We start from the raw sequence: 24,009 nt of genomic DNA, 5'->3' as shown, positions 1-24,009 counted from the left end.
GTGGAGACAAAATAGGAGAAGACAACAAAAATTAACCCTGGGATCCACGTGAAAGTCGATCTTTTCTTCTTAAGATAAAGAAAATAACCCTTTCTAAGTTTATCCATTTATTTTCTCTTTCACGTGGTGCGGGACTTATTTGTTTCTTCTCGTTGTATTTTAGGGGTTAAAAAAGTATTATGTCATTTATTTACTTAATTTTTCCATTTTTCTATTCAACCAATGAATAGAAAGAGAGCTCAATTTTTTTTATATTTTTTTTCCTTTTTCTTTCAATACAAACAACTTATAAATATATTTATTTTTCACTAGTTTTCCTTGTCATCCCTCACATATATTTGCACACAGTGAGTAATGCTTTGCCTTTATCACTTATCTGTCCGTTGTGTAATTAATACTTATTGATCCAAGTGATAAAAGATTTAATTCTTTTTAAACAGAGTCTTAAGTATGAGATCCATCCTCTTAAATGAGTCTTTTTACACTACACACACAAACACAAAAAAAAAGTCTCTAAAGAAATTTAGCCAAGCATGCCCCAAGCTAATATCATTCTTGACGCTGAAAAACATAGACTGACGAGATAATTTTTGAGACTGTAATTGGAGTTGCCCTAAAATGAAGGAAAGTATCTTACAAAGATAGGACTTATAAGGAGTATATGTGAGGGTGTGAATGAGAGTCATATTATACAACGTACAATGTATTAATTTTTTTTTGGTGCTAATTAGCGCTAGAGATCCTAATTAAATTCAATTCAGTCGTCCCTTATATACAATTATGTGCATAAAATAGTCTCATAATTTATAAAAGGTGTATTACATTAGTTTTTGGATAAATTACTTTTGTATCTTCTGAATATCCTTTTTTATATTTTGTTATTACCTCCTTTAATTCATATTGAGAGAAGTCTTCGTAAAATAAAAATGACAAAAATATTAAATACAGTGTTGTTAATTTATAAGCACAAAAGCATAACTTGATACAAAATTGATTAAATTTAAAAGCTAACTCATGGAGAATTTCAAAGAAAAAGTTATATATATATATATATATATCAGCTAACTTACCAGTCCAACCAACAAACTACCAGTCTTGTATAATCGTGGATTATTGTTTTTCAGCCTTAAAGCTCTCCCTTTTGTCATTACTAACACATATTTGCCTTCTCTTTTCAATCTTAGGTGCACTAAAGAAATTTTCTCCTTTTTTCCCCCATAGATCATCTAAGCTATGGCGAGGACAAGAAACAAGAGTTTACAAGCAAAACTGGTAGGTATGTCTTCCCCACCCCCACCCCTTTTTTTGATTTAATATGACGACGATCAGCTCCATTTAAAAAGTAGAAATAGCTCTTGTTTGACATATTATTTGGCCCTAAATATCACATATACTATATAGGACAGGACAAGCAAGTATTGCTTATTTAAATTCAAGTTGTTTCTTACGTTAAACTAGTGTTGGATTAAGAAACCGTGTCTGATTGTGATCGTACTTTTAATGTTTGTTTGATCATTGAAAAATGTTCTGCTTGCCCAGTTCCCCCCTTTTTTTGTTTTAAAAATTTATATTTTTTGGTCAAAATCGTTTATATACGTTAGTAGAAGTACAATTCTTGGATATAAAACCCTACGTGTATTTTGACCAAGTAAATCTTTGGGTTATGTGTGCATTGCCCACCCTTCTCTTCTGAGGGGACAAGTTACATATAAAACCATTCATGTAGAAAAATAAGATTTTTAGCTATTCATTCAGTTAGCGACTATATTAATGACATGCAGAGAGCTATTCAAGCTATATATAATACCCTTGCATGCTCTCCAACTTATGCATTCCGCTTAATCACATTTTGCAAAGTCGTTGATTAGTTCTAGCTAGTTGAATTTTGCATAACGTGTGTGCTTCTTCAATCTGCCAAGTAAAAGACTATGTATTTATGTCTATCCCCATCCATTACTTTTTTGGCCAGTTACCCAATGTAGTTTGGTTGAGAGAAAGAAAACTTCTGAAATTTGGAAAGTTCTATTGTGTAGTTGAAGTGAAAATGGAGAAAAAGTAAAGAGGAAAGAATATTTCTAAATTTTCTCTTTGGTTCAAATTTCAAATTTTTGTTCCCTCCCTCATTTTCCTACTATCAAAAGGACAAGCATTATGCATAACTGGCAGAAGATTAAACATGATTAGATCATCTATGATATCCAGGTTCTTCTTGGGGACATGGGGGCAGGGAAAACAAGTTTGGTTCTTAGATTTGTGAAAGGTGAATTTTCCGAGTACCAGGAATCAACAATTGGAGCAGCATTCTTCACTCATGTGTTGTCTTTAAACGAAGCGACTGTAAAATTTGATATATGGGACACAGCAGGGCAGGAACGATACCACAGTTTGGCTCCTATGTACTATCGAGGTGCTGCTGCTGCCATTGTTGTGTATGACATTACAAGCATGGTAACTAAATACTGTATCAACTCTCCTTCTCTCCACATGCTTTAACTTAATAGAAGTATATCATTAATTCATTATTTTTCTAATGTACGTATCCTTTAAATGATTCAGCATTATGTTTTGCTTAGATAATATCTATTAGACTATTACTACATTTACAGTGAACATGTTTGGCTGAATAAATAATGCAAACTCTGGCACAGGATTCTTTTGTACGAGCAAAGAAGTGGGTTCGAGAAGTGCAAAGACAAGGTAACTGTCCAAATGTATATATCTTTTGAACAAACTTTTAAAGCATATTGAGCTTAATATAAATTGTCTGATGCTAGAACCCTGTAAACATGTGGCATATACCATCACGACCATAAATTCATTGGTAAGAGTAAGATTTCAGATGATAAATATTGGCTGAGGGCCAGAGCAATCCACTAACATCTGAACCAGATTTCTGCATGCTTAAAAAGTTGTGAACTTAGGCTAAATTGACTTCTATATATCATTCTGAAAAAGTTCATCACAAATTCATAAAACGGTACTAATTTGATAATTCACTTCAGCAAATTCAAGTTTGACAATGTTTTTGGTGGCTAACAAGGCTGATTTGGAAGACGAGAGAAAAGTCAGATATGAGGTATTTCCAGTGAATTGTTCTCATGATTTGTTTCAGTACTCATCTTCTTTTATGTGATGTACTTTGTAATTGTATTGATGGTTGCAGGAAGGTGAGGAATATGCCAAAGAAAATGGCTTGTCTTTTCTTGAAACTTCAGCAAAAACCGCACAGAATGTGAATGAGCTTTTCTATGAAATAGGTAAAATAATTTCCCATAAACCCTCTAAAGTATTTTGGGCAAGAGGCAGTATCTCCTACGAACTATGATGCAAGAGCACTTGCATTGTGTGCTCTGTCCTTCTGTTCTGTTCAACAATATTGCAATACCAAAAATAATAAGAAGCAATTCTATCGGTAATGTTTGGATAAATTTATCAATAAATATTTATAAGAGAAGAAAATTAAAAGATAAAATAAAACAAATTTTTAAGTTAAAAAAGTAACTTACGGATAAGTTAATTTTAATTTATACCAGAAATTTAATTCATTTCATCTTCTAAAAGTACTTGTTGATAATAAGTTTATGGAAAGAGGCACTTAGGAGTATAACCAATCACTAATAATGGTTATTAACGTGTGTTAAGATTGCTTGCTTAGAAATTAAAGAAACATTTTGCAGCAAAGAGATTGGTGAAAGCTAACCCTTCACGTCAAAGTGGAATGAAGCTGCATACCAGACCTGGAGAAACAAGAAGAGGATTCTTGTGTTGTACTTAATTATTAATGGCTTTCCTCACGTCACGTGTCCATTGTTGATGTCTACGTAAATGTAATTGCTCAGACAACAAGAACAAAGCCATGTTCGGTGTACATTGTAAGATCTCACGCCCAAACTTGTTCTTTCTTTTTATTTATTTTTTCTGTTTCTGGCTTACATGTACAACGTACTCCTTCCTTTCTGTAAACACATTATTTATATTACCCACTTGTTGGTAACGCTTAGTGTTGGTCAAATTTTACTACAGGGAGATAAAGCACTTTTAGATGATTCCCATTTCATTCACTATAGGGAGACAAACCAGAAATTCAACCTTTGGCTTTTCAATCAAAATCACAATTTCTCCCTTTTTTCATTTTATGCATTGAAATTCATAAAAATACTTTCCAAATTTTTATCCAAAAAGCTTGAAGCCAGTTTGAATACGGAACGCCAATGATGTTTCTTAGTTCTGCAATTTTCTCCTTTTTACTTTTGTGTCTCAGCCAAATTTTGATACGGTATATTTATTTTTTCTGCTCGCGCTCGCAAATGAACAATTGGCCAGAAGCAACAAGTTTTTATTTTCCATGTAATGTGACTTTAAAAATTGTGTATTAAGAATTTTGCCATATATTTGAAGTAAAAATGAATTAAAAAGAAAAAAAAAAGAAATATAAAGGTGAAAAATATTTTTTTAGATTAATAGAAATGAAAAAGTAAAAGAATGAATAGAAAGGAATAAATAAATTCTCTGACAATTCTTTTAATAATTTTAAAATTACATTCAAATTAAAAAATTTAAACTTTTTTTGATAATAAATTTACAAATTAACATCCCTCCCTAGGTCGCTTTCCACCTTACCGAAGGAGAGGAGATTTATTTTTCTTGAGTAAAAAAAATCACCTTTCTTATTCCCTTTAACATATCATAGAAATTTGAAACTTTTGTATTATTTATTGCTCTTTAGTTTTATCAAACCAAAAAAAGGATTACTATATAATTTTTTACACTGAATATACAATTATACACTAATTATAAAAAAATATGCATTGAAAACTCTTAAAACATATATAAAAAAGAATTTAATGCTGTGTAAAATAATTTTATAATGTAATGTATAATTTTTTTTCTCATATAAAAATTATATACTGCATATATAAAACATTTAAGTACTACTAGACTTGTCTATTTACTCAAATTTGACCAAACAAAAGGAAGACGCAAAAAGGACTTTTCTCCATTGCCTCCGAAGGTAATGACATCCTTGGCATGTCCAATACTTTCTTCGTTGAGTTTTTGGATTTACCTTGCTTTCCCTGTGCAGTATGGTTAAACTACTCTTTTTTTTTAACGGTATGTTTAAACTAATTTGATTACTCGACACTTAAAAAGTACTTACATATGTTTAAAGGATACGATACTCACTAAGGTCAACATAAGGTCTAAAATATATACCAATTAATTTTTTTATTGATGCGTTCATTTTGCAATTTGCATATATATTCGTTATAATTTTTACGTTTATTCTATTTGCTTGATAGAGCCAAACAAGAGCATTAGTTTTCATTTCTTTTAATTTTTCATAACATACCAAGATAAATTTACTTATTTAAATTTATCTTATCTTCATTTTCTTTCTTTATTTTATATTTCAACCCAACTAAGTAGTAGTATTTCTTCATCACTTTTGCACCATTTTGCCATGATACTGCACTCCACATGCTCCCAAGTTCCCAACAAAACCGAATAATTTTCCTATTATCTCAATCAACCATAGAAAACTACTTTGACAGAATCAAGGGGAAAACTGAAGCTTCTTGCCTAATGGAGTTTGCGTTGCGGCAGAACAATGTTCTTGTCCTTATCGAAATGGACGAAAAGCTAAAGACTGTGCATGCAGATTGCAGTTGCAGCAGGTGTCAGCTTGTTTGTGGGTTTACCCTCCAATGCGCATTATTATTCATTTATTCATCGAAAACATAACTCCATGACCTCAAAAATCGAGAGAGAGAAACATTTTCATTTCATTTCTACGATTACAAACTACACGAGGAAGAAAAAATATAAAATTTCCTACTGGTGGTGGGAAATGCACCACCCAAGTTTCCAAGGAAAAACAAGCAGAGTGTACAAATGCCAATGGAAACAGAGTGTAACTAGCTAATGCAAGAAAGCCTAGATAAAGTAATAATATGCGCCTTACTAATCATTATTCTTAGAAAATTAGTTAAGAAATTAAAAAAATGTTATTATAAAAATCATGAAAAAACTTAAAAAATCATAAATAACACACTTTTATCTATTTTAATAATTTTTTAAATTTCTTAATCAATATCTTTTAAGATATTAGTTAATATTTACCTAATAATAATAAAAAAGATGAATTGCAATCATGCCATGCCATGAAGGTACTCATAGCTTCTTCTCACCCTGCTGCTATGCTGCCACTACTACTTTATTCACAAAACTACCCTCGTAACAAAATCATAATTACCATGAAGGAGAGGTACAAGGGGAAGCGGAGGATGAAGAGAGACCATTGTTGCTACGTGAATCACTGCATGAAGTGGCCAAGGACCTTGCGTCTCTTAGGGAAACGGAGGAAGCCTCTGCAGGGAGCTTCTTCATTGGCGTCAAAGGTGGGGTACATGGTGAGTGAGTAACACAAGCCTCAGCTGCTGCATCATCTTCCTCAAAAGAACCACTTCTTTCCAAGCGCGAAGGTGAAGTGTCCGGTGTCTCAAATGGGGTGTCTGCTCCACTCCCTTGGCTCTCATAAATGGGGTTGGAAATGTACACAAGGTGTTTTTCCCCGTCATTGCAAGGTTGTTTATCATCATCATGACAAAGATTTGATCTTGAGGGTGCTATGGATATGAGGGATGGTGGTGGGGAAGGGCTTGAATTTGACTCTTGGGGTTGGATTTGGATTTGAAGAAGTTGAGAATAGTGCTTCTGCTTCCTTGGCCCAGCTTTGTCTTCTTTGCAAGAAACTGCAGGGAGAAGGATGCTTCTTGGAGCTTGGAGGACTCCTTGTGCATAAATGCTGCGGAATGGTGGAGACTGTTGTTGTTGGGGGAGTGAGGCTGTGTCTGTGTGAGAAGGTGAAGCATTGGCTCTGGCGGTGGGAATAGTACTGTTGTTGGAGTTTCTGTTTCTGAGGTGGCGACGCCGGAGTAAGAGGGAACAGTAGAGCTCAGCTAGCAGCACAAATATAAGGACTAGGACCACTGCAAGGGTCACCACCATTACCAAGGTTGCACCCATAATCACTTTGGATGAGCCCTTCATCTTCGCTTGACTACTCTCTCTCTCTCTCTCTCTCTCTCTCTCTCTCTGTCTCTTCCTTCGTAGAGAAGAGGCACGGTAATATAGGGGGAGGTAAGAAGTAAGAACAAAGTCCTTTTTGGCGGGAAACAGTCCTTTTGCCTTAAGAAAGGAGGCTTGGATGCAGACGGATGCGAATCGTAAAAAGAGAAATGGTCCTAGGGAACACCAAAGGCTTTTTGTTCTGAGCTAGTTTGGTTGGACTTTTGATCAGTTTTGACATTCTAGATCAGAGCTGTCAATTTGTTACTAATTTACTGCCATATGCATTCTCGCATGGTAAAACTAACAAAAGTTTTACATCTGCATTATTCTTCCTCGATTCAGTAAAACTCTACAGATTAATTTCACTGCTTTTCTTTTTCTGAGTGTTCCTTAAAATGGGAAGTGACACATTAAAAATGACCTTTTGCACAACTTTAACCCCATGCCACATTCATGCATTAAAGTGTGAGAAATCACTTTATATTCATGTGAAGTAACAGAATTATCAAAAATTATCAAGCAATTAAATAATGTACGTATAAATGTGCAAACAACATTATCTGAAGAAAAGAAAAGGTGAGTAGGAGGCTCTGAATAGCGTCTGTCTCAGCACCATAATTTTCTTCTTACAAACACTTCTACAATCATAAAAGACAACTTGAATTGATGCTCCGTATTATGACCTATGGCCGCATCTGTAAAATAATGGCAAAGTTACTATTGTCAACCAACACAGACGGGACCATCTATAATGATTTAGCACAGCACCGAAGTAGTCAGCATTTTGCTATAAAAGCACCACCATGCAATCTTCATTCTTCAGTAATACCAGGCACTTAACATTGTAACAAGATTAAAGCGTGATGATCATAACGAGTGCAATCATGCCGATAAAAGAGGAGCATTATACTTATGCTATCCTTTATCATGCTCTTAAGGCCGCAATCCTAGCTGCTAGATCATCACAGTCAGGTAACTTAGGATGCACATGCCGAGCTTCCAGTGATCTAACAGGCTCAAATGTAGCAGCACGAGTAAATACTTTCTTCTTAATTTCCGCTTCTCTGTGTTGTTCACGAGGAAGAGAGAATGATCGTGATGCATGATGACTAACCATCTCTGGTGTCTCATCAGATCCATATCCGCTTCCATTCTGCAGCAATTCCGTGGTTGAGTCATGGGCATGGTGGACTTTAGAGTTTCTTTTTAATTTTTCAGGCACAAGGACGGATGGCTTTTTGCTATAATGGATCAGTAATTTATCTATTATCCTTTCCTCTTCTGCATTTTGATACCGCTCATCATCAAGCATAGCTTTCAGACCACGTCTTGATTCATCTCGTCTCCTGCTTCTGCTCCTTGATTTTCTATTAAGTCCAGAGTCTTCATTAGTGGCATCGTAGTAACCAGGTAGTCGTGATCTTGACTGCCTTCGCCGCATAGATCTTGGTTTCACCACTGGGACTTCTTCGGAGATTTCTTTTTCACGACTCTGTTTGCTCCGTCTCTCGTGTCTATTGCCCTGCCAATCCTGGTCAGAACTATCCAAATCTATTTGAATCCTCCTTTCCAACACAGAAGCAGCATCAGGCTTCTCATGTGCTGAATGATATGTAGAGATGCCACCACTGTCAGTAAGTGAAGATATCATATTGGCTCCACGTGTGCTGCTCTGCTGCTTAGAATTGGGATGTTTAAGATATGGAGGCGGAATGACATTACTGTAGCAGGGCTTCAGTGTAGGTGTTTCATCCCTTTGATTTTCTCTCTCGGATTTATCAGTCCCAGGTAGGCCAACATGATTAACAGCAAATGACTCGTTCACATTACTCTTGAAGCGCGACCCCGCATGACTAGAAGACTTCCTAGAAGTTGTAGTGCCCTGGTTTTCTCTTAGAGGGGTGGTATTCCCCATACTATCTTGCAGCTTGGAACCACCTTTAAATTGTTCAACTGTTTTCTGCTGAGATGGATGTCCAATTGATTTTAGCATACTACCCTGGTTTGCTCTTGAAGGGGTGATATCCGCCCTACTATAATGCAGCTTGGGACCACCTTCAAATTGTTCCACTATTTTCTGCTGAGATGGATGTCCAAACGATTTTAGCATACTGACCTGGTTTTCTCTTGGAGGGGTGGCATTCCCCCTACTTCTTTGCTGCTCGGAACCACCTTCAAATTGTTCCACATTTTTCTGCTGAGATGGATGTCCAAACAGTTTTAGCATACTACCCTGGTTGGCTCTCGGAGGGGTGATATTCCCCCTACTATACTGCAGCTTGGAACCACCTTCAAATTGTTCCACTGTTTTCTGCTGAGATGGATGTCCAATCGGTTTTAGCATACTACCCTCCTTCCAACAGCCTTTGTCACTCTTCTCAACAGTAATCTCTTGCCTTCCTGAATTATCATGGCCATCCCTTTTCCGAAGAACTTCATGACCATTTAGTGGCTTGAAGCCATTTCCAGGGAGTGTGGATTTAGAATGAAGATCGTGGTCAAGTCTGTTTAAGACAACAGCTTCCTTGCCATTCTGAAATCTGCACTCATTATTGGCAAGATCACAGTTTTTCTCTAACAAGACATCATTCCTTACTTCTTTTTGGGTAAAATCCTTCCCATGTGATGGTTTATCATGGTTAGGCACACATGCATTGTGGCCCTGTACAACAAACATTAGCAATTTTACATACGTTCTCAAAATTTGAAACAAAGTAAGAATTATCCGAGTATTCAATTTTGACAACGAAACCAGTACAAAATGCAGAAGACAGCACCTGTGCAGTAGCACAGGATCTCGACATCCTCAGTTTGAAAGCCTTGGAGTCCCAGTTTATTGAAAACTCTGATGCAATCTCCTGCATCAAGCTGACCTTGTTCTCCAATGTAGAAAACTTGAAATTCAAATTTGCAGCAAACTGATAATTTGTAATATTTAGTCAGTACAGGAAACCAGAAAAAGTCATTAATTGTATTCTAACATAAATGAAAAATCACCTCTTGATTGACATAACATTCCATGCAATTCCCATATCTCTCCTGAAATATTTGCCTAAGGTCACGTAACTCTGGTAAATCAGAAAATCTTGCAGCCCCAAACATCAGAGACGATACAGCCATCCTACATTCCTCAGGGCAACCACTGTAAAAGAAATGGAAGCAGTTGTGTCAGTTATTCAACTTCTGACTGATCAAAAAAATTATTCAACTTCTGAATTTATGGGAAAATGTACAACGACTACCCAACCATAACAATTTCGGGACGTTTGTGACAGTTACAGGTGTCCAACCCACCATTTTAGTCAACCGAAAAATAAATAAACATAACTCCAACCGCCCCCTCCTAGATCATAAACTGAATGCATCATTTATTCTGACCAGTTCATCTCACCAAAATCATTACTAAAATTAATTCATTGCTTGGGAAAACTGTAATCGGTACCTAAACATGAAAAACTGCACGCGCAAAGGCAAAAACTATGTTCAACCACACACAGAACAACTACACGCGTATAAACCTGTAGATGCACACTCTTGTATGGTGTAGTCAGTACTCAGTAGGTTGGTGACCATTAAATAGACAGAAATTAGAAAATCTTTTCCTCTAAAAATGATGCAATTTCTACAATTGTGATTGTTGATCAGACAATAAGGAAAGAAAAGTTGCTGACGATATCAAAAGATAAAACACTGCCACTAACTTACCCATAATCCTCATCTCCAGAGAAGCATGGATATGATAAGCTACACTTAGTTCCTAATTTGATTTTTATTATTCTTAATTTTTTATTTCTTATAGTGATTTTTTTAATTTTTATAATTTATATTTTAAAAGTAATTTTTTTAGTCCCTATTATTTATATTTTAAATTTTTTTAATCTCTATATTTTAAAAGTGATTTTTTTAATTTTTATATTTTATATATTAATTTATTTTTAATTCTTATCATATGTGAGTAATATTATCAATTACAATTAACTACAAAAATATTAGTAAGTAATTCGTAACTAATTTATCGTAAAATAATTTGTAATAAAAAAATAGTTGACAATTTATAACTAAAAAAATAATTTATAATATTAATAAGTAATTAAAATATAAATTATAGGGACTTAAAAAATCAATTTCAAATTAATAAAAACTAATAAAGAATTAAAATACATGTTATAAGGATTAAAAAAATACTTTTAAATTAGAAAATAAAAAAAAATATAAATTATAAAAACTAAAAAAATCACATAAAAACTAAAAAGATAAGAATGGTGAAACTAACTTAACCTTAAATTAATTTTAAAAAATGACTTGACTTAAATAAAACTAGGCGCAGCTGCATTAGATATAGGTTGAGCCCCCTGCAAAAAAAATGACAGTTTTTAAAGTAAATTTAGGGACCTTTTTATTTTGCCCTTCTCTCAAATTTTCCACGTTTTTTTTCTTCTTTATTTATTGAAACTCATTCGTTTTATTTGCGACCAGTGAGATGTGGGATACGAGTTTGATGCTTTCTATTTTATAAATGATTTTATAAATAATAAACCATTATTTTCTATTCTTCATTTATATTCTTTAAGAATTAAATCAGCGCATGTGTATCCATACCATGCATCATATATCCCCATTCAGCCGACGAATTTCAGAGTAAAATTGGTTTTCGGCCATAGCAATTATGTTACTAACGAATAGCACTGGCAGGTTGACTACACAAGTCATAATTCTGAGTTTAAATGATCATTATGAACAAAAGAGATAGAGAGGATATCAAATATCGAAGCAGAAATCGAAAACAAACTAATACCTCAGTTTCTGCATCGCAGGGAGATGCTTCAACACAAACTCACAGCATTGCTCAACGAAACCATAGCAAGAGGACAGTGTTAACTCAACCACAAGTCCTTCAGCCTGTTAAACACCTCACAACAAGACAAAACTTATAATTGAAACAAAATCATCAAACACAATTAAAAATCTATTCTATTGTAATCCATTACTCGATGCTGAACAAATTAAAACACACAAAAAAGTAAAGGTAAAAAAAAAAAAAAAGAGGATCAATTACCCTTCCATAGGCATTGATATCGAGACCGTTGAGCAATAGATCAGCAATATCTTTCTTCAGAAACTTCTCTGTCGCTCTTCTCTTCCTCCGTATCACATCGATCCGACTCTTGGTCAATTTGATCAACGATTTGCTGAAAACAAAAAAAGCAGCAGAGGAAAACACGTTTATCGTAGTGAGAAGCATAACCACACTTTCTTCATCAAACAGAGCACAGAGTGCGAACCATTTAGCGGTGAAGCCTCTGCCGAGTATTCCGTCCAACATGTTGGAAGATATCGACTCTGTGGTTTGACTCAGTGAGCTATTGGACTCGGAAGCTCAGAACGCAAGATTCGCCATTGCCGAAGCCTTCGTCGGAGAGTAACACACACTGTCTAGTTGCAATGGAAAAAGGGGAGGAAGAGAGAGAAAATATATAAATAAATACTAATGAATGAAAATAAATCCAGTTCAGGAAAAGGATCTTTCAGAAGCCACTTCTGCTGCGACGATAATGACCTTTGGCTGTTTTAATAAAGACGAAGGTTAATGCGAACGTTGGAGGGGTATTTTCGGTAGTTAAAAGGATTTTTATTACAGTGCGGATGGGAACATGAAATTAGAATGGAACCGAGTGGTTTGGTGACAGGGGAAAATTAATGAATGGTGAGGATGTAAAGTGAGTTGCTGAGCTGGATGGCACATTCGGATAAAGGAAGGGACAGAATGGGCTAAGGGGTTAAGAGCCGTTGTGCTGCGTCGCGTTGCGTCACTCTTTAGATTCTTAGTATTTAACGGTTTAACCTGAACCCGGAAATTCTCAACTCAAGAATGTGCCTCTTCTTTTTTTATTTCTTTAAATGTTTTTTATACACTGTAGTTAATTTTTATGGAATTAATTATAAATAGTAAACTATTTAACGCATCTGCGTATAAAAACTTGAATTTAAGATTAAGATTTGAGCTTACTGTAAACAACCATAAGATTTAAGCTTTTTTTATGTATAGGATTAATGTTTAAGCTGGAACAAATCTTTTAAATCATCTTGAATATAGCTACTATTAATATGGTATGAGTTTAAGTTAATGTTGTCTATATATAAATTTATTTTAGATGGGGTAATATTTTATATGAATCTATGTTTAAGTATTTAAAATTTAATAAATTATTTGTATTTGGATATTTATGTTGATAAACGCTTATACAGTTTTAAACTATTTAGATTCATTGCTACATGAATACGTATTTAGAAATTAAATAAAAATAAAAATCATTTATGATTAAAAATAAATTAAAAATTTAATAACTAACTAAATAATCAATATATTAGCATTACATATATCACAAAAAATATTAAAAATAAAAAAATCACAAGGAATCATTTACCTATTTTTAGTTTTTAAACACTGAAATAATCATTCTATTGGCCAATTTACTAAGGGTGTAATTTTTAAAATTAGGGGTGGATTCTGAAATATTATCCATTTTAGAATAAATCCAACATATGTTCCCACTTCTAAGTGGAAAGTCGTAGCATTTGTTACTACTTTTATTTTTTTAATTGAATTCGTACATCTTTACACAACTAAAATTATTTTTTTAAAAATTTATGAATTTTAAGTTGTATGTTTTTTTTAAGACTTTAAAATTGTATTTTTTTTTTTTTGCTTTTGTATGACTTCCTAGTAATTAAGTTTCTTTTTTCTTCGACTTCAAAGTTATTTTTTTTTACTTTTAATTTTTTTTTACTTCAAAATCGTATTGTTTTTTAAATTGTAAATAATTTTTTTAATTTAATTATTTAATAAATATTTTTTTTTACTTTTTTTATTGAATATTTTGCATATGGTCTTATTTAATATTTAATATATTTTTTAAATATTTTTTTACTTAATATATCTCATATATGCTTTGTATTTGGTTTTAAATTTAAATAAAATCATATACAAAAATATCAAATAAAACAAATTATTTTAAAAAATATTTATTTATTATATAATTAAATTAAAAAATGATTTACAATTTAAAAAATAATAGGAAAAACAAAAAAAAATGGAAGTAAAAAAAATGACTTTAAAGTCGTAAAAAAATTACTTATATTACTTTGAAGTCATAAAAAAACCTACAATATAGAGATAATGATTTTTTTTAAAATAATTGAAATAATAAAATAATTTACGACTTTAATTTTAAAAAAAAAATCATAACTGTTTCAACTTTCAACTCATAACACTTAAAATGGATAATAATTTAAAATCGATTCTCAATTCTTAATTTTGAAAAAAAATTACCCCACTTAATAAATTGTCCTCATTCTATTATGTGGCCTTTTAAGAGTACAAGTTACCTTAGTCCTTGCCACCCACCTTAAAATTTATATTTTAGGACAATCACAATCCAATAAATAACTCTATTTATTGAACATGTAGTTCCGTAGTTGAGTTACATTTGGGACTTGGAGTCCAGCTATGGCGCTACATGCACTCAGTGACGGAGCAACAAATTTGGACTTTCCCATTAGGTTAGGCCTAATCCAAGTTTTGTACTGAGGCCCAGTTCCATTATCAAAAGAGCCCACAATTCCTTTGGTGAATGATGATTCATTCCTTGCGTGACGGGAGTTGCGAATTGACCCCAATTCTTTTGTTATTAACTCCTAACAAGGGACGGGTACTTTTTTATTTAAAAAAAAGTATCTTTTGTATGGAAATACAATCCCGATGTATAATTGCATAATGGAACGAAATTGTGTTTATGTTGTTTATGGATGGAGTACCAAAAAATTAAACAATGAAATATGTCTTATAATTGAATAACAAAATTTGGTTTTCGTTGTTTTTTTAAGAAATGTAGAAAAAAGTAACAAAAACACAATTCTGTTTTCCTTCCTTTTGGAAGGGGATGTAAAAAAAAATAAACAACAAAATCATGATTTCATTTTTTTTCGATCCAAAAATAGAACTATGCTTTCATTCTTCATTTTCTTCTTCTTCTTCCTCTACAAGTTAAGAATTGATCTAATGGTGGTGATGAACATCTGGGTCGATGGATCTAAATTGATACAGATTGAAGGTGTTTGGTCACAGTGATGGTGAGAACACGCAACGCAAACAAAAATGCATGGCAAAGGGGTCTCACAATGTTACAAAGGTGCGGTGGGGGCAGGGCCAAGGGGACGTGCGTGTAGATCTAAAGTTAGGAGCGGTGTGTGACACTATTCGGACAATGAGTGACACACGACGTTATTGTGACGATATTGGAATCACTAAGTTTAGATCTAGACAGAGGTGGTGGTGCAAGGCGTTGGTGTGGGTGATGGGTTGAGTGGGGTGAGAAGAAGGTGGAGGGAAAGAGGGAGGGGGAAGGTTTTTTCTCACGTTTATATGGACCAATAGCAAATGGATTGGGGTCAATTACAACTCGTTTGTATGAGATTTAGCTCATACTCATACATGTGTTTTAACCTAAAACAATAGATTCAAGTAGTCAATTTTTTTCTTTCTTGTTCTTCTTGTTTCTTTTATTTTTATTTTGCTCCTTCTTTTATTTTTTGGACACACCATTTACTGATTGATTGTTCTTGATAACAGCGGAAAGGAATTTTAAATTTTTGAAAAGAAAAAAAAGAAAACTTAAAAAGTTATAAAGTTAACATTGTGGTTGAAGAGAAGAGGAAGATATCATTGGTTAGAATATTTTCTATTAACAAAAACTAACAAATTAATCATTGAAAAAAAAAATCAAATGTTACAAATAAGTTGTAAAATGTCTTAGAAAAAGATCTATTCTTTGATTGTTATTCAAATTTATAATAAATAGATAGTTTTCAATATATACTATGTTGTAATTAAAATATATAATAAATAAATATATTTGAACATATAAATTATACGTAAAAAATATATATTTTAGATTTATAATAAATAATTTATACTGTGATACAAGATTATTTTAAATTATTGATATTTTTTAAAAATAATATTAAAATTTAATTTAAAAATAAACATGATAAATTAAAAGTATAGGAGGTACTCTCATTCAATATAGGTATTGTAATGTATCTATAATCCATTATTTATAATCTATAAAAATTATAATAATGATACCCACTTTTCATGTCCATAGTTTTGGTCTATTTTACTCCTTAACTAACATTATAAACAACACCATTATTATCTTAACTTTCATCATCTTTCTTTTATTATATTTTTATTTTAAAAAATATAGAGAGATTTGTGTCACTCTTCTCCTAGTATATGCAGAGGATGTTTAATTGAGAGAATAAAAAGAGCGGGAGTCTAACCCTCTAGTATATTCTAATTATAATATAATAATAAATTTTTTATTTTCTCACATGTCTTTGTAATATTTGATAAGTAAAAAGTCTTCAACTAGACAATAATCTAATTAGTCATTTGTCTTTTGTACCTTTCTTTCATAATTAATCAATTGTCAAATTTAGGATTTTAAAACAAAAACCATAATATTTAAGTCGTAGAATCGTACTATTATTTTTTTAATGGATGTGATTAGTGGATGACTTAAGTTTCGTCCACAGTCTCAACTCTCAAGCTTAGTCTCTTTCCATATGGTTGCAATAATATATTAGAGTGGAACAGATCAGAAAGACAATAATATATAGTACAGAAAAGTAGAGGCAATACAAATATGGTAACTAATGTTGCATGGAACGTGCAGGATAAAAGACAAAGGATTTACACCACCTTCCACTCAACAATCATGACGATTTATCTTGATGTAGTTTGAAAAGGATTAAAAGGAACAACAGAGACAAAGAACACAAGACTGATAAAGGAAATTAATTAAAGGATGATATTATTTGAATATATTTATATTTTAAATATTTTATTAATATCTCTTATTCTTATTTATTTTTTTCTATCATATTATAGTGCTTATTATATTTATATTTTTTTTCTCTATACGTCAAAAGGCATTTAGATGTCTAAACATCTTTTCCTTGATTAAGAATATGGAGTTGCATATATGTAAATGGCATATCAGAGGAGTAAATGAAAGAGACCACGCAGAGGTTGAATGTGGTGAGAGACTAAGTAATTAATGGAGTATATAAGAAAAAGGTGAAATAAAAAAAAAAGGATCTGTACAACTTCCCGCTGAATAAATATGACTTTGTTATAGTACCTAAAGATATCATCATAGGGAAATTTGACTCTTTAATAAAAAGTGATGGATACATTTTAAGGAGGAAAATGTATACTTATGAGTAAGGCTTATAAAATATAAATAAAATCTTGAATGGTGAGAAAAGAGTATCAAAGAGACACGAAAGTCATACATAGAAAACATAATGTAATTATACATTAATTTTTTTTAATAAAAATAATAACACATCCTATTAAGTTTTAGGTGTAATTAGATTTTGGTTTCTTCCTATTACGATTATAGTGTCTTCTGTCTCTTAATAATTTATTGCAGCAATTGAATCCCTTAATTTGTTTATTTTTTTTTAAAAAAAAAAACGATGTCCTTTCAATCCATCGTGCCATCGCTAACAAAAGTTTATTTTATACACGACATGGCACTAAGTTAACATCTTGATAGATACTGCAGTGAGTTTGGGTGTGGGTTGTTTTCTCCCCCCTTCAGCAAAAAAGAAAAAAAATACAGTGAGTTTAATTCATTTAAATCTTTGACATAGATAGATTAATATAAGAGAGTTTTTATGGTGCACCTAATAATGTAGAGGTTATGATATTGTTAATTTTTTAACCGATCAAATTATATGCCATTTTTCTATTAATTATTATTTTCTTATTTTAAATAAGTCTTTGATTATTATTTTTTAAAATTTTTAAATTGTAATTTTTAAAATTAAAAAATATGATTAAAGATAACTTTAAGAGTTTGAATTCTAAAATCTTTTTAGTTATTTTCAACACTTTTTATAAAAAAAAAATATTTTGGAGTTTAGGGCTTAAAAATTTCTTATTGTTATTTCTTAAGCATAGATTTTATAAAAATTATTGAAAGTAATAAACTAAAAAGATATCTTAAATCATATTTTCTAATTTAAAAGTTATAATTTTAAAATTTTTAAAAATAATAATCAATGACTAATTTGAAGAAAAAAAATTAATGAAAAGATGAGATATAATTTGATTGATTAAAAAATAAATATAATCAAAATCCCCCAAATTATTGAGGGCACCATAGAAACTCTTAGTATAATATTACAAATTTAAATATAATAATATGATTTGCTTAAGTAGATTGAAATCACTAATGGGTCATTGAGATGCTATACGTAATAAAGTGTAATATCCCGTACATAAATAGTAGGTCATTTGCTAACTTTTGTTAGTAATTGGAAGATAAATTGATAGAGGGATATTTTTTAATTGAAAATTATGATATCCGGTTGCTGCAATAAAATATCAAGGAACCAAAATTGAATGTGAACCATATTTTGAGAGATAAAGCTGAAATTAAGTCTTTATATTATAATAAGTTAAGATACCATCTCTAGGATTTGAGTCACAGTTTGTACATAATAAGGCCGAAATTTTGCCCACTCCCAATATGTGTTGTGTATTTGGTTTTTTGGGTGATGAAAGTTTGTTTGTTGTTAATGTTAGTTATCATTAAGGTGGAGTTGTCCCACTTATAAACCAAACTCCTTTAACACTCATCAGCAGCCACCAATTCAAATATATATACATACATGTATACATCGAATCCCAATACAAAATCCTTTTAACTAGCTGTCTATTAGTTTCTGTTTATGCCCTGCTACTCTGTTTTCTCATCCATTCAACAAAACCAAAGTTCATACTCTTTTCAGCCTTGAAGCAAATCATACCCTTACAAACCATGTTGATTTGATCTTCAGATCAATCAAACCACAGTTTATCTCATCTGTTTCAACTTCACTCAAAGTACTATCATGTTTTTATTTTATGCAAAGTTTTAAAAAGCAGTCCGCCACTGCAATTTTGGCCTCAACATCAAGGTGTTTGAGGTCTGTCTGACCACAACGTGACTGCAATTGTGGTTGCATTTATCCACAAAATTTTCCCTTTATCAAGAATAGTCATGAAACCATGATTGTGACCGCAATTTAAAATCATGATTTAATGGTTTCACTTTGTCATGACCTCGTGCACCCCTTGAAGCTTATTCAGGCTTCAAATTCTTGAAATTATACCCCCCTCCCCACCTCTCCCTTTGATGCTTTACATGGAGTACTTGAAGGAAGTGGAAGGAAAAACTGTGCATGATTATCTTGAGGTAAAGATGGGTAAAATGACAAAGCCAATAGGTGTGGAAGGACCAGTGATAGTGGGTGCTGGTCCATCAGGGCTTGCTGCAGCAGCATGTCTTAAACAGAAAGGCATTCCAAGCCTAATCCTTGAAAGGGATGATTGCTTGGCTTCAATGTGGCAGCTCAAGACTTATGACCGACTATGCCTTCATCTACCTAAGCAATTCTGCCAACTCCCTCTAATGCCTTTCCCCCAAAACTTTCCCTCTTATCCAACCAAACAACAATTCTTGGCCTATCTCAAAGCCTATGCTGACCATTTTGACATAAAACCAGCTTTAAGCAAGACTGTGATCAGTGCCAACTTTGATCATAGATGTGGGTACTGGAGGGTGAAGACTCAAGGTGTGAAAAAGGAGGAGACAGAATATGTTTGTCAGTGGCTGATAGTAGCCACTGGAGAGAATGCTGAAGAGGTTGTGCCTCAAATTGAAGGAATGAGTGAGTTTGAAGGGCCTATCTTACACACTAGCTCATATAAGAGTGGTAGTATGTATTGTGGGAAGAATGTTTTGGTGGTTGGATGTGGTAATTCAGGCATGGAAGTTTGTTTAGATCTCTGCAACCATCATGCTCGCCCATCCCTTGTGGTTAGAGATACAGTGAGTACACTTAAAACTTATGATCTTCTAAATGACATACTCAACATCTTCATCATATATATTCTTCCTTCACTGAACCTATTTAATAACATAATAATTAGAGTTTATTTATATATCTTGTTACTTTCAACCAATCAGAGTAAATAAGACTTTTAAGATAATTACCATTAAAGTAAATAAACTAATCATAACCATTTATAATTGGATAAAAATATAAAAGCTTTTACACCAGCAATATATTGACTATTTACTCATTAATTATTGTGTTTATATATATACATTGGAAAGCATATTGGGTGTTGCTCTTACTTTCAGTTGACTGCTCCTCTTAAATCCAGTTTAAATAAGTGTTCCGGTCGAAATCGATGTAAGACTCTTGTTCAGCTGGAAAAAGTGACGTGAACAGAGTCAGCTAATGTATTACGTACATTATGGAGTAAATCATAATATGAAACTATGTTCTGAAAGACGTTTATCGTATTAATTTTTTAACGATGATGATCAGTGGCCACGCCTAAAGTTTTTAAATGTGTATGTTGTTGGTGAAGTCAGATTTCAAATATGTATTCTATTATTCAAATTAGTCTCATAAGTTATTGTGAGGGCCAAATACAAACTCCAAACGTCATTTTCATTATTAAAGAATTAGTATGACAGAAATTGATTCTCCGCGAAAACAAATTTAATTCTTTTTTAAAATTTAACTCAACTATTAACTCTAAACAAACAAAACTCTTTAAAAATGTTTTTTCTTAAGAAAAAATCTCAAAAATGTTTTGTCATGGTCCTCAATAGTTAGCATGCGCAAACAACGTCAGACACCCAAACCTTTGATATTGATAGTATGTTCTTTTCTCTCATCGAACCATTTTCTATGGTCACGGGAATCACCGAAAGCATGAAAAGATGATGGTCACTAATTTTTCTAGAAGTTTACAAAGCAACTTTTAAGATCTTTAATTTTAAACGTGATATTTTCTTTTTACTGTAGGTGCATATCTTGCCACAGCAGATGTTTGGGAAATCAACTTTTGGTTTATCTCTGAGCTTGCTCAACTGGTTCCCCATGCGTCTTGTGGACAAATTTTTACTTCTTATGTCACATCTCATTCTCGGGGACACAGCTCAATTTGGACTTAATCGTCCCAAAATTGGCCCTCTAGAGCTCAAGAACTTGTGTGGCAAGACCCCAGTTTTAGATTTTGGCACACTTGCTCACATAAAAAGTGGAAAAATTAAGGTTAGACTATTCTTCCTATCCCAATCAAATCCAAAATAATTTTCATCGTGTTCTGGTTCTTGTCAAAGTCAAACAAATTTGCCTTTTGGTTTAAGGTAAAGATTTAAAAGAAACAAAAGAAAAAAGACTTTTTTTTTCTTTCTCTTTTATTGTTTCCAACATTATATAGTCTAATATGTAATAGGTTTGCCGCGGAATTAAACAACTAGCACAACACAAGGCTGAGTTTGTAGATGGAAAAATAGAGGATTTCGATGTGATCATTCTAGCAACTGGATACAAAAGTAACGTACCCACATGGTTGAAGGTGCAGAAAACAACAGTCTTATGCTTAATGTCATCGATGATGTTAATGAAATACAATTAAACATATAATGATTGGGCTTTTGAAATTTTTTTGGTCACCAGGGCAGTGACATGTTTTGTGAGAAGGATGGATTGCCCAGGAAACCTTTCCCAAATGGATGGAGAGGTGAAAATGGACTCTATGCTGTGGGTTTCACTAAACGTGGCCTTCTTGGTGCATCTTTTGATGCAAAGAGGATTGCAGGAGATATTGAACATTGTTGGAAAGCTGCTAATTAATACCATGCGTGTGTAGGAGTTGATGCACTTTATTATATGCAACGGAATCTTTTGTGTATGGATGTACGATCGAAAAATCCCAAACCTAGATTTAATCATTTTAAGTGATAATTATAATGACTTGCTTGAATTAAGCGGTAATTATATTTTGATCTTGTTTCATTTAAATATTACACTTTTTTTTCTTAATTAAATTAAAGAACACCAGTGTCTTTTAACTAAATGAGTCAAACTAATTTTATTTGTGTTTGAAGGTCATTAATTAGCTCAAAATAATTTTAGATATGAAAGTAATCGAATATAAATTCTCTTACTAATTAAATTATTTTTCATATGTGAACATCCCAAAATTTTATACTATTTGCGTAAATCTTATAAGTTTTACTTTTCTGAGTGTATATATAAATTCATAGTGTAATTCTTTTTATATTATTATTTAATTATAAATAATTACCGAATGATAAATATTTTAATTTTAATTAAAAAATATTTTAAAAATCATATTAAAAATATTTTTTATTAATTAATTGTATAAAATAATTTTATAGAGACTGAAGCATACAAATATCAGAGACTAAAATGGAAAAAAAAAAAGAACAAAACAAAAATATACCCTATGTTATATTAAATGGAGTACAAATTTATTTAATATATATATATATATATATATATATATATATATATATATATATATATATATATATATATATATATATATGGCAAATTTTCTGTATTTGAAGGGTACCGGTACCTTGTTTGAGATGATTAATCAATATTATAAATTTATGTACTCACGTAACATGCACTTTATAGGTAATATGAAACTAATAATATGACTTTTTTGTTAACGAATTTGATGTTTTTTATTTGTTAAATGAATAGTAGGATTACTTTTGTTACTTATATCCTATTTTCAATTGTATATTTTTTCATGTTTGATATTATATTTTAAAACAAGTTGAAATACACCTCAATAGAATATTTTGCAAGTATAAAGTTTAAAACACTATTAAAATTAAATTGTAATTTATTTATGGTGAAGTTTAATTCATGGATAATTATTTTTTTTATTAGCTAGTTTCGGATGAAAATAATTTGCTGATACCCTCTTAAATATACCAAAACAATCACCAGTATAACTTCCGTGAAGCAGCTGGGCAGGGGACCATAAAATATCTTATATTCTGATATAGAACGTTGAGAAAAGCCCTTCTAAGAAAGAAAAATCCAACGGTTTCAAAAGAAAAAGCTCGTTAGACTTTGAAAGTGGCCCTCTGGTATAATTATCTATAAAACTTAGGCATATGTTATATTCTTTTCCGAACTTTACATATGTAAAATGAAATTACTTTAATACTTATCTTCATCCATAAGGCCTCATAGTCATGTCTTTTCCATTAGAAATTAGGAACTCGGACCACCATTGCTCCTGCTCTTAGAATTCCACAAAATCCATGCATTTACCACAATTTTATTCAACCTGGCCATTGCCAGCACTTAATTTTGGATGGGCTGGCCGATGGATTTCATTGAGATGTCAGGGTTGAAAATTGAAGTCCAGTGCACATGGATGTACTTAAACGTTGAATTCAATGATGAAGGGATATATAATATAATTTAAAAGCACGTTGGAAGCAGTTAAAGTTGTAGCGACTATTTGTGAGAACAAATCAAAGTTTTCGACTAGAAGATGAACGAACAGTAGGAGACTTGGGTTCCATATATTTTTCGTGCATAGATGGAATCGTTTAACATACTTCAACATATATATATATATATATATATATATATATATATATATATATATATATATATATATATATATATATATATATATATATATATATATGTTTTTGAGACTGATTTTGAATCTTCGATGCATAGAAGATTAGTAGCAATTAATCTTTCGTGCAACCCGGATATTTATTATGTAATACAGGGAAGATTAAATAACTTAATTAGAAAGAGGGCCTCTACCTAGTAGAAGTTATTGCTACAAAGAGATATTCATATACCTCAACAGCTCAACTAACTTGACTATTATCAATAATGACAAATATAGTTATTAACGTAGGGTGTTGGTTAGGGTTTTAAGATAGGATGCTGGTGTGTTCTATTCCGACCGAATTGTGTTGGTGAACACATAAGAATGGTTATATATATATA

The 24,009-nt window shown here is 32.0% G+C and overlaps 4 protein-coding genes across 5 annotated transcripts; 2 read left to right on the top strand and 2 right to left on the bottom strand.

Annotated features, from left to right (window-relative positions):
* Positions 1–1,086: 1,086 nt before the first annotated feature.
* LOC114413589 (ras-related protein RHN1-like) lies at positions 1,087–3,994 on the top strand. Of its 2 annotated transcripts, none has more exons than XM_028378059.1 (6): positions 1,087–1,272; positions 2,203–2,448; positions 2,649–2,697; positions 3,003–3,076; positions 3,164–3,257; positions 3,678–3,994. In XM_028378059.1, the coding sequence occupies exons 1-6, from the start codon at positions 1,234–1,236 to the stop codon at positions 3,773–3,775; spliced, it is 600 nt and encodes a 199-aa protein (XP_028233860.1). In that variant the 5' UTR covers positions 1,087–1,233; the 3' UTR covers positions 3,776–3,994. The 2 variants fall into 2 exon arrangements, with proteins under 2 accessions (XP_028233860.1, XP_028233861.1); XM_028378060.1 differs by having other exon boundaries at positions 1,089–1,276.
* Positions 3,995–6,249: 2,255 nt separating this feature from the next.
* On the bottom strand, positions 6,250–7,050 carry LOC114411412. Its single transcript, XM_028375104.1, has one exon. The coding sequence runs from the start codon at positions 7,048–7,050 to the stop codon at positions 6,250–6,252; it is 801 nt and encodes a 266-aa protein (XP_028230905.1).
* A 523-nt stretch (positions 7,051–7,573) lies between these two features.
* Positions 7,574–12,539, bottom strand: LOC114413588. Its single transcript, XM_028378058.1, has 6 exons — positions 12,354–12,539; positions 12,128–12,260; positions 11,867–11,970; positions 10,069–10,213; positions 9,849–9,989; positions 7,574–9,733 (listed from the first exon to the last, which is right to left on the bottom strand). Exons 1-6 carry the CDS (start codon positions 12,392–12,394, stop codon positions 7,997–7,999), a joined length of 2,301 nt encoding a protein of 766 aa, XP_028233859.1. The 5' UTR covers positions 12,395–12,539; the 3' UTR covers positions 7,574–7,996.
* A 6,133-nt stretch (positions 12,540–18,672) lies between these two features.
* Positions 18,673–22,003, top strand: LOC114413584 (indole-3-pyruvate monooxygenase YUCCA2-like). The gene is made up of 4 exons (XM_028378053.1): positions 18,673–20,018; positions 21,010–21,258; positions 21,443–21,565; positions 21,667–22,003. Exons 1-4 carry the CDS (start codon positions 19,323–19,325, stop codon positions 21,841–21,843), a joined length of 1,245 nt encoding a protein of 414 aa, XP_028233854.1. The 5' UTR covers positions 18,673–19,322; the 3' UTR covers positions 21,844–22,003.
* Positions 22,004–24,009: the final 2,006 nt, after the last annotated feature.

Source organism: Glycine soja, chromosome 5, assembly GCF_004193775.1.
Source record: "Glycine soja cultivar W05 chromosome 5, ASM419377v2, whole genome shotgun sequence".
Taxonomy (NCBI): domain Eukaryota; kingdom Viridiplantae; phylum Streptophyta; class Magnoliopsida; order Fabales; family Fabaceae; genus Glycine; species Glycine soja.
Note: the sequence above shows the minus strand (reverse complement) of the source record. Positions and strands in the feature narration are given on the sequence as shown.

What these genes read in the sequence shown, in the direction of transcription:
- LOC114413589 (XM_028378059.1), top strand. Translation starts at nt 1,234, where the DNA reads ATGGCGAGGACAAGAAACAAGAGTTTACAAGCAAAACTG. An exon ending in TCGAGAAGTGCAAAGACAAG is followed by an intron (nt 2,698 to 3,002) that starts GTAACTGTCCAA and finishes AATTCACTTCAG; the next exon opens with CAAATTCAAGTTTGACAATG. An exon ending in AGAGAAAAGTCAGATATGAG is followed by an intron (nt 3,077 to 3,163) that starts GTATTTCCAGTG and finishes TGATGGTTGCAG; the next exon opens with GAAGGTGAGGAATATGCCAA.
- LOC114413588 (XM_028378058.1), bottom strand. Translation starts at nt 12,394, where the DNA reads ATGTTGGACGGAATACTCGGCAGAGGCTTCACCGCTAAATG. An exon ending in AGAGGCTTCACCGCTAAATG is followed by an intron (nt 12,261 to 12,353) that starts GTTCGCACTCTG and finishes TTTTGTTTTCAG; the next exon opens with CAAATCGTTGATCAAATTGA. An exon ending in CCTGCGATGCAGAAACTGAG is followed by an intron (nt 10,214 to 11,866) that starts GTATTAGTTTGT and finishes TTTCTTTTACAG; the next exon opens with TGGTTGCCCTGAGGAATGTA.
- LOC114411412 (XM_028375104.1), bottom strand. Translation starts at nt 7,050, where the DNA reads ATGAAGGGCTCATCCAAAGTGATTATGGGTGCAACCTTGGTAATGGTG.
- LOC114413584 (XM_028378053.1), top strand. Translation starts at nt 19,323, where the DNA reads ATGCTTTACATGGAGTACTTGAAGGAAGTGGAAGGAAAAACTGTGCAT. An exon ending in CCCTTGTGGTTAGAGATACA is followed by an intron (nt 20,019 to 21,009) that starts GTGAGTACACTT and finishes TTTTTACTGTAG; the next exon opens with GTGCATATCTTGCCACAGCA. An exon ending in TAAAAAGTGGAAAAATTAAG is followed by an intron (nt 21,259 to 21,442) that starts GTTAGACTATTC and finishes AATATGTAATAG; the next exon opens with GTTTGCCGCGGAATTAAACA.